At 37.1% G+C, this 10,891-nt stretch overlaps 1 protein-coding gene across 1 annotated transcript in view; it reads left to right on the top strand.

The window, feature by feature from the left end:
• The first annotated feature begins 5,169 nt into the window (after positions 1-5,169).
• Positions 5,170-10,891, top strand: part of LOC107661002 (rho guanine nucleotide exchange factor 2-like) — a 70,689-nt gene continuing 64,967 nt past the window's right edge. Inside the window, exon 1 of the mRNA XM_016450442.1 lies at positions 5,170-5,401. Within this exon, the coding sequence (XP_016305928.1) occupies positions 5,336-5,401 (66 nt within the window). The 5' untranslated portion in view covers positions 5,170-5,335. The remainder of the gene's footprint in view (positions 5,402-10,891) is intronic.

Below are 10,891 nucleotides of genomic sequence, written 5' to 3' on the forward strand. Positions count from 1 at the left end.
CCAACAAACAAACAACAACTGAATCAGCTGCAGTAAAGGCCTGGCAAAGCATCACAAAGGAGGAAATCCAGTCTTTGGTGATGTCCATGAGTTCCAGACTTAAGAATCAGAAGTTAGAAAGAGCTTTATTGCCAAGTATGTTTGCACATACAAGGAATTTGTTTTAGTGTCACAAGCTTCCAGTACACATAGACAACAACAACACACGGCAGTCATTGCCTGCAAATAATTCTTAGCAAAATATTAAAAAGAAACATTTTATTTATAATTATATTTATTTGTCCAATTACATTTGAGCCCCTGAAAATTTGGGGATTGTGTGTAAAAATGGTTGTAATTCCTAAGCATTTTATGTTATATTTTTGTTCAACCCCTTGAATTAAAGCTTAAAGTCTGCACTTCAATTTCATCTTGTTTGTTTCATTTTTAATTCTGTTCTGGTGGCACACAGAGCCGAAATTATACAAATTGTGTCAGTGTCCAAATATAAATGGACCATATATATATAATGACTTCATTATTCCCCAAATCTTGTCAAGGAACCTGCTCTACTGGTTAATGGAAACTGAGCTCAATAAAAAAATGTAGCTTTAAAGTAGTTTTCTGTATGTTTGTTTGTACGTATTTCATACATTTTCTTTTGACAATGTATGTGTTAATGTCTAAAACTGTGAGAACAATGCATCTTGGTGCCATCTTTCCAAAAAAATAAATAAAATGAAAAAGAAGACTTCATTTGTAGTTGTGATATATTCACCTTTCCTGTTGGTTTATGATTATCATCACCTGTTCCTAGTTTAATTGTTATCCCATGTCTATGGCTGCATCCGAAAACTCTAAAATGCTGCCTTCTGAGGCAGCATTCCAAGGCAGGAAGGCATCAAGGCACATCTGAATCCAAATTCTGCTTTACTTCCTGAGGTACCTTCTTCTGATCGAATTTTGAAGGCAGCATAGATGTATCCTTCGCTGCCTTTGACCTTTGACAATCCTGAGTAATTAAATATTCGTTAAGTTATCACAAAAAAACGTTCTATTTTGTTGTAGATCATTAAACCGTTACGCTGCCTCAGAAGCCTGTCCGAAATCAGTTTCATGAGGTGCCTTCGTGCAAAAACGCTGCCTGAAAAATCATTGCCTCATACGGCAGCGAGGCAGCAAGTCAGCTGCCTAAGTATTGTGTTCTTTCGGTTCTTTGTCATTTCTTGTTTTAATGTTTGTTGTTAGGCTGTTGCAGTTTGCTTAGCCTTCCCCTGTTGGTTTTTATTTCTTTGTTCTCTTCATGTTTATTTAATAAAACACTGCAATTATATCTGTGTCTACAACTCCAACTGCAAACCATGACACACCAAAGAGCTGCAGGAAACAGTGTTTACTCATTATTTCCCTACACACTAACCCAATAAATGTAGCTATTTATACCTGCAGAGCTTGTTTTTTAAACTATATCACAGCATCCATAGTATACTCAGACCTGTTGAAATTCACTCTTTTAATTCCATTACATAATTCAGCCTATAAATTATAATAATTCCACTAGTTGAAGAATTAGCAGTTATAATTACTTGGATTTTTTTCCAGCTGGCACAATAATTTCAGGAAGTTCACCTGTGTTCCATACCTTGTTGAACAAACATAAAATTAAATTTGATGGCCTATCTAATATATTTTGAATCATTATGTAACATAATGTCTTTGACTATGTGTCACGAATTCGGTCCATGGACTTCCGTTTATTCACCACCAGAGGTCACCCTTTCCATTACATTGACTCTCGCACAACACAAACTGTTGCATAGCACCCCGGACTACATATCCCATCATTCTTTGCACGATTTGCACACTGCACTGATTGCACTCATTGCACACAGCTGTTTCTAATCACCTCACTCACTATATAACACCCACTCTAACCACCTTTCTCTGCTGAGTATTGTTTAGCCCGTACCCCATTCCGAGTCTCTGAGTTTTCCTTGTTCTTGCCTTGCCTTGCCTTGCCTTGCCTTGCCTTGCCTTGCCTGTTTTCGCGGTTTCTGATCTTTGCCTGTTTTTCTGGATTTTTCCCTCTCGTCTCACCCCTGTGATTCTGTCTGCCGATCGGTGACCTACGCTAGCCCTGGGACTATTCTTGTGTTTTGCCCGCCATATACCTGTTTGCCATTGTTTCTCTTTAATAAAGCTTGCAGATGGATCCACACGTCTCACGTCTCGTCAGCCCCGTTACACTATGCTTAACTCCTTCATAAGCTCTTTTAATATGAAGTAAATTCTGCTGTTTGAAAAAAAAAAAAAAATGTTTTCCCGGTCTCTAATGTGTTGCTCTGCTCTCTATACCTTATTATATCTTTTGACATGTCATCATTTTGTTCTCTGGCAAACACTTCTGCCAACATTCTAGTTTTTTCATATCTATCACAACTTTTCTTTTTTTTTTTCAGAATGAGTTTAATAAATTCCTCCCATTTTACTCTTTGTACATACACCATATTTCACTGATGTCAGTATCACTGCTGTATCTCAAATACTCTTTTTAGCTGCTTGAATTAACCTTCTTTCTTCTGCTTTCTTATAAATAGCAAAATCTTAAAATGAATGTCTTTTAAACATTCCTGAATATTTATTCTTGAATTTGCAGGGAATAATATAATTATTGCTACCCCTTGTAGCATCCCATACACATCCTTTCCCTTCAGATACTAAGGTTAAATCTGTAGCTTATCCTTTTTCATGTAAATGTCTATTTTTGTATTTCTAAACCCTTGTATTACCTCATTGACAGTGTTCCCATAATGATCTTTACTATGCTTCCTCATAAAATGTATATCCCTATAATGCTTTCTCTGAATCAGCAGAGTGAACAACGGTGAGGAGAACTTTAACTCAAAATTAACAGGCAATCTAATCTTGCCGGCTGATGACAGACTCAAGGAGAACACAAGGGAATGCTCAGGAAGACAGATGAGGAACACAGAGATGAGGAGATATGCTGCAGAATAGGACAGTGGAGTATCTTGGAGCACAATGAGGAATACAGGGTAGGCATAGCATAGTCTGATAACACATACTTACTTCGATATTTGATTCTAAAATCGTAGCATTCTGACAAATCCAAATACCTTTTGGAGTCAAAATGTATATATATACTGTACCATTACAGTTTAAGAGTGATGAAAGTAAAGTGAAAACAGGCAGATGTTTTTGGGAAGTGCTTATAGTAAGTGTGAGAGCAGAAAATGCTGACACATCTGTACACCACTGCAGACTGCAGCACACTTTCACATGTTCAGCACTAATATAATAATATTAAGGGTATTGTGAGAAATATGGGTAAATGCAGTAGAATCAATAGAGACAAAATTACAAATAAAGGTACAAAAGGGAAAATATAGTGTGGTGTATGATGGGAATTATGAAGTGAAGGTGATCGTTAGACTGCTTCTGACTATTGGTAACTAAAGCAGAAACAGTTTTTGATAAACGACAGAACAAGATGATACAGCGGACAACAGAACATGAAGAAAAAAACCTACATAACCTATATCAACTTATAAGCTATTAATTTCTTAATAAGTAGATCATGACTGCATACATGTAAACAAATGTACAGTAGGCTACAAAGTTGTCAGCTCTTTTTTTCCCCCAAAAAATCATATCTAAAGCCTTTTACACTCTAAAAAATGCTGGGTTAAATAAAACCCAGTGCTGGGTAAAATAGGGACAAACCCAGCAATTGGGCTGTTTTGACCCAGCGGTTGGGTTACTACCCAGAAGGTTGGGTTAAACATTTGTATTATTGTGTATTATTGTATTAGTGTATTATTTCCTCATTTCCAAGGGTTCTATTAGTCAGTTCGCTAAAGTAAACCAAAGCAGGTCATTTACCAAGCAGCGGATATTAAGACCAACATTATCAGCATCATGTGCAATAAAACTGCCCATTGCATGGCTGAACAAATTTACCAACGTTTATTACTCAAAATCCCATATATAGCCTACCAAGATACTGAGTTGTCACAGTTACTCTTCTTGCACCAGTCAGCTGACTGCAGTTTTTCATACATAGTTTAATTATTCACTAAACCTCCAGTGTGAACTTTTAGTGGTTTGGGTACTTGCTTAACAGCTTGACTGTAAATGCTTTACACTGAACAAAGTGAAAATGTGGTAGGCCTATTTTTATACACAATTTGTTGTTTTGGGTGGATCCAAATGTAGGTTGAATTACTCATAGATAGCGTTTTTACATGATTAAAAGCAATAATTTAAAAAAAGTCTCAGGTTAGGCTATTTCTCAAAAAATATTTGAAAGGCAATTTTAATGAATGAGTTTCATTTCAGTTGTACATCATAATACATGTAAATGCTTAGAACCATAACATGGTTTGAGCCAGCGCGCTGTCTCTCATCTACTTTTGAGTGTTTGTTCAGGATTTCCCTTCACTGTGTCTCGCGCACGCACACACACACACACACACACACACACACGCACACGCACACACACATGTTGTGTTTCCATGTTTTATGGGGACATTCCATAGGCGTAATGGTTTTTATACTGTACAAACTGTATGTGCTATTGCCCTACACCAACCCTACCCCTAAACCTACCCCTCACAGGACCCTTTGTGCATTTTTACTTTCTCAAAAAAACTCATTCTGTATGATTTATAAGCTTGTTTCCTCATGGGGACCTCAAAAATGTCCCCACAAGGTCAAAATTTACTAGTATTACTATCCTTGTGGGCAGGCACGTGCACAGGTAGGGCTCGACCTGTGCAGAGCACATGCCCTTTTTGTCCTTACACTCCGAAGTGCCCTTTTTTTTTTGTTGTTGTTGTTCTTCTTCAATAAATCAATGCTATTGGTCACCCTTTACGTCTGTCTGTCTGTTTTACAAATATATTTAGCGAATGAAAGGTATTAAAAAGAGTTGGTCCCCATAACGTGATAAATACCAGGTACACACACACACACACACCATGTGGCGCGTCCTGCTGTAATCTTTACTGTAGCAGCTGTGACGGGCGGTGTCGCTCATGTGTGGCAAATCTGATTGGTCAAGCGGCTGTCAGTCAGAGAAATACACGACTGCTATTGGTTGAAAGTCTGATTCGGGTCAGTATCTCATGAAGGCTGTGGAGTTTCCTGTGAAAGAAAAAAAAACCCTTGTGTGTCTTATTAAACACACAGTTCACGTGAGACTGAATGGAGCTTTAATGCACATGTATATTTTCCATATTACTGCACGCACTGGATGCTTATTTTCTGAACAAGATTCAAACATCTGGATTTTATATAGTCCGACTGCTGTTGGTAAAGTTTTCATTTTATCGCGATGTCCCGTGTCTCGGACACGTTGCCGAAAGCACGCCAGGAAAAAATGAAAGACATTAATGTAAAGGTGAGTTATAAATGAATTATAACGCCTTTAACGCTCTATCTTATGTCTGAATTGCATTACTCTTTTTGTTTTTATTTAAAGAATGCATAAGCATTCTTGTTAAAACACGTAGGCCTATATATAACAACATGCTAACATAAACATAAATATATTGTTGAATAGCTCTTTCCAGTGGTGTGTGGTGAAGCTTTTTTCTGCTGTCTCATGGAGGCTGCTGTTACTCTTCTTTCTCATTTGATCAAATGAACAAAAGAAGTTACAATAAGGTTTACCTGTATTATCGTTCTTATCATCTCTCTATCTGTGTTTCGTTTATGTATGTGTATTCGTAAGATGTTAGTAAATATACGTGAGTAGGTATGTATTCAAAGATTTAGTCCATTGTGCGGCAGTATGAACACGTTGTAGGGCTTTAAAGGGAACCAATGGGGGAGTGCCATACAAAGACTGCAGCATGTTACAGAGCATTCGTTGCTGCACTTACTAATGCTTCATTACGCACGCTTTCTGCAGTACGTACGTTCACAAAACACAAAAGTTACAACTTTAACGTGTTTGACTGCAGCACGGTTACGCTTTTTTACCGCATCGCACGCTCCCTTTATCTTCCGTACTCATAGTATCGTGTCTTTGTTCGTATATGTGCTGTGTAAGGTCTTTACGCCATGAATTTGCTTGTGAACCAGTTTATATGAACAAATACCCAGTTCTGTTTTCTCCCCAGTTTTAGTATTTTTTTAAACAAGTGTCTGTTAAGTGACGCAATTACTTCCCTTTTTCTGTAGCCTGTACAGTGATGATTCATTGCCATGTTGCTTATCAGATCTATATTTTGGTGTATTAAAGAGAAATCACCTCTTAAAATATTTCTATATTGTATACGCGTTTTTGCCAAGACCTTCTGATCTTGTAGTTGCTTTGTGATGCTTTTTGGAACTGCATCCGTGTTCCTTGTGAGGCTGTGATACATCATTTGCCGGTAGACTGTATCAGAAAGTAACAAGATGTAGCAGAGAAAATGAGGCTCAGGCACAGATGTTGCAGTTTAGCTGGGATTTTATCATTGGAGAGTTCTTTATTGAATTGTAGAATTCCTTGCAAGGACACTATGGGAGGTGCTTATGGTCAAGAAGTGAATGAATTTTCTCCGACACCGTTAAAGATGGCAATCAGTCGAGGTCAGTGTATTGCATCAGTAAATGGTGGAGGGCGAAGAAAGGTGAAGAAGCAGTTTGGTCCCATTTGTAAGCAGGAGCTGAACTCAGTGGCGTTCCTGGTCCTAATTGGATGTTGGGGATTGCCGCATATGCCTTTGCTTTTGCCACTCTACCGTGGGAGTGCTCTTCTGATTGCCTTTGCTAGGCTTGACTTGCTCATGAATCGTAGGCTCGCCACCCAACTCTGTCACCCAACATCATTCTGATCTCATCAAAAAATCCAAGCCAGGATCATTGGAAAAATGTGCTTCTACCTACATTTATTGCAGAACTCCAAAAATGTATTCTACATACAATTTACGGCAGTTTCCAGCTCAAATGAACACTAGAGGCAACAAAATGCCAACAATTTTTATTCCTGTTCAAACAAATTGACTACAGGGACAGATTATCAATAATAAAAAAAAGACTTACCACATGTTATCATGTCCAGACCTCAAAATGCTTTTGCCACAACACATGATTTGTAAACGAATACATTTTGATGTTTGCATGCATCACATAACCAGCTCCATATGTATGGCTTTCCTGATATAGTGTATGTACTTGGTAGCTCAACTGCAGGTGCAGGGTTGCACTTGTGATTTGAAGCTCTTGGGTATGTGTTCTGTGACACGTGAGTCAAAATAAAAGAGCTCAAAGACAAACTAAAATGATGTAGTTGCTTTAGCAAATAAATCTTTAAATTTGCGTTTGTTAAAACTGTTGGTGGGGTTTAGAGTAGGTGATGCATTATTTTCTAATGCAATAAAACTTTTCACTGGCCATTTTATTTCGGAGCTGCCACAATATGTACAACAGCCAATGTAATAAAATGTTGCTAGAATCACGTTTATCAGTTTTGGTTAAAACTGAATGCGCTTTTAGTATCACTCACTAGACATTTCACTTTGAAAGCAAAAAGTGCAAAAAGCAATGTAATATCATTTTGCAGAAATGTCACCGCAAGCATGTATTTTCAGTGAACCTGGATGAAAAAAAAATCTGATGTTGTGCTTGCATCAGACACAGACTGGATATTGTTGCACATGTGTAAATGGAAGAAACTGCATAAGATCACCTCTTTTCATATCTGATCTGAGCCACTTCCAAATGTATTTTAAAATCAGATACATATCTGATACGTGTGGGCAACTGAAAAACCATCACTTCCAGCATGTATGTATTTGTATGTTCATGAGTTCACCCTTGATGTAAATGCTGACGTTATGAAATTTGCATTAGAAGTGACAATTCTTTGTGCTTCTGTGTCACTTTTCATGCAAATGTCATTATGAAGCATAGGCTACATGCCTGTAAGCACTCACACAAAAACTCAAAGCATCTCTTGTTGAGGTGGGTCATTTGAACTCCTCTTCCATGTTGTCGAATGTGTGGACTTGGTCGCACCACTCCTACCTTCTAAGTCTTAAAACAGTTCTCATCTAAACAATGATTTGAGCTTCAGTTGATCATATTTGATGTGCTCCATGTATGTGCATTGATAAAAGTTTATAGCCTATGTGAATAAAAGGCTATCAGATTCATCAAAGTGATCATGCCTTTTTAGAACACTGAAATTGAACCGCTCGATTCATATGGATTAGTTTTATGATCTTTTTATGAATGTTTTGAAGTGTCATAGTTTGTTGGAATGGGCTTTAAATGGAGGGAGAGGAATCTCTCAGGTTTCATTCAAATATTCCCTTCATTTGTGTTTCGAAAATAAATCAAAGTCTTAGGTTTGGAATGACATGGGGTGAGTAAGTGATGACAGAATTTTTATTTTTGAGTGAACTATTTAAGGTTATCTATTTATATTTTTATAAATATAAAATGGCAAATTTCAAATTAAGAAGATTGCATTTAAAGTGCCCCTATTATGGGTAATGAAAGGATCATATTTTGGTTTTGGGATTCCCCAACAACAGGTCGACATGCATTCAAGGTCAAAAAACACTTTCACTGTCTTATAATATGCATTTATTTTTACCTTAATTGCTCAACGACTTCCTCACGATTCGCTCAACGATTCATTTTTCCAAAACCCCTCCTTTGCGTGACGCTAACCTGCTGTGATTGGTCCGATTGGTCTCATTTTCATTTCATTATGTCTGTAATGCCTGATAAAGCAGCGTTTGTGAGCGCAGTGCTACTTTGTGTACAGCGTTACCGGGGAAACTTCTATTTTTACCGCTCCAAAAGCGGCACCTAGTGGCAAAGAATGAATTTGCATTTTCATTGAGACCATCTGAGAAGACCAACGGACAATGGGGCGGACAATATGCTAATGTTTCATGTCGACTTCAACATGAAACGGCTTGGGATTCGTTTTAAAAACGACTCTTTCTTTTGAGAGACAATAACTTTATACACGGTGCACTTTCAGATTTAAAATTTTGCAGGATGTTTTCATTCACTTATAGCTGCATGAAAGGTAATTTTCAAAATAGGGGCACTTTAAAATTTACATTCTCTCTAACCCCAATATGGATCAACAATTTTGATGACTTCAGTCAGCATTTTAGCTTTTCGTCAGATTATCTTTCTAATCAAATGCTCTCTATAACTAGGGTTTTCAAATAATTTATTTGCCACAGACCCCCAAATATGATCATCCTTATGTGACCCCCATCCTAAAATTTAAAAGGCCAGCTTTTCGTATCCTCAGTGACTATAGTTGTTAACAGCAGATGTAATCACAAATTGTCAATAATAATCTGTAGAGTAAAACTACTTGATTAACTACAACATTGCCTCAATTTTACTTTTACTCTCTGCAGAATGGATCCGTATGTACACTGCAGAACGTACGTTTAACGTTTATGATTTTGCTGTTATCATAGCTGCAGTAAATCAGCTGATGATAATCTGATGATAGAGAAAGGTGTTATAACTGGACATTTATCCAGATGCACGGTGTAGGTAGCATGGTGTTTTAGGTGTCTGTATTTGCGTAGTGCTGCGTAAACTTTAAGTGAAAATCGGCTTATATTTAGGTGTAAAATTATTTGTCTGGAAATGCATGGCTAAAGTACTTCCAGGCAGGTCTTGACTACATTACAGTTCCATTCCATATCACTTTGCCAAATTATTTCAATTATTTAAAAGGTCCTTAAAACCTACAAAAGTACAAGAACCTAAACCCACAAAGACACTGACCAAGTCTAAAAATATAACAAACAATAGGATGAAAAATAATAAACTATTTCCATGTTTTTCAAAAAAATAAATAAAATAAAATGTGTGTTTCAGATTTACATTCCTTCACCAAACTATTTTCAAAAAATGATGTAATGGAATCGGTTTTGCAGAAAGAGGTGGGAACATGTCTCACCCGCAAAATGCGCAAATGCTTTCTATGCCTTCTTTCCATGTTTGTTTCTGTTATTGCTATTGTGTTTCATTTTCATTTCCTGAGGGCATGGGGCATATGTTCTCCACTGAGGAATTAGAGACAGGGCCCAAGGCTCAGAACAAGAACAGGCCACACTTTATTCCTAAAGCATTTAACACACATTTGTGCTCAGTGTATCATGAACTGAGCTGACACACTAACCCAGTTAATTATTTAACAGTCAATTAAAGTGATCTGAATTGGATATAAAAATAACTAAATCTAATAACTAAATGTTGAGTTCGATGTGTTGAGTTGATCTGTTGATCCGAGTTGATATTAATCAGAATCAGATCAGAATCAGAAGAGCTTTATTACCAAGTATGTTTACACACACAAGGAATTTGACTTGACACTTGACGCTTCCAGTGTAGAAGAAAGTACAAACAGTGCAGACATACATGATAGTGCAGACATACATAGGAATAACACAGTAGGGATGTAATATAAAACTATATATATATATATACAGTATATATATATATATATAAAGAAAACATTAAATAATGTACTATATACAGAAATAGAAGTATAGGAAAAAATGTAATTGTTTAGATAAATGTACAGATATGTTATAAGTGTGCAGATATGTTATTTACAAAGTGTGCAGTTTAATATAAATATGTCAGATAACTATGTTAGTTGTGATGGACGATGTATAATTATGAAAGATTAATTGTTCAGACTGAATATAGCCTGTGGGAAAAAACTGTTCTTGTGCCTGGCTGTTCTGGTGGTCAGTGCTCTGTAGCGACGGCCAGAAGGCAACAGTTCGAAGAGAGTGGGCTGGGTGTGAGGGGTCCAAGGTGAGTTTTTTAGCCCTTTTCCTCACTCTGGAGATGTAAAGATCTTGGAGGCTGGGCAGAGGGGCACCAATAATCCTCTCAGCAGTCCTGA

This window comes from Sinocyclocheilus anshuiensis, unplaced genomic scaffold (genome assembly GCF_001515605.1).
Source record: "Sinocyclocheilus anshuiensis isolate Anshui unplaced genomic scaffold, SAMN03320099.WGS_v1.1 scaffold1036, whole genome shotgun sequence".
Taxonomy (NCBI): Eukaryota; Metazoa; Chordata; class Actinopteri; order Cypriniformes; family Cyprinidae; genus Sinocyclocheilus; species Sinocyclocheilus anshuiensis.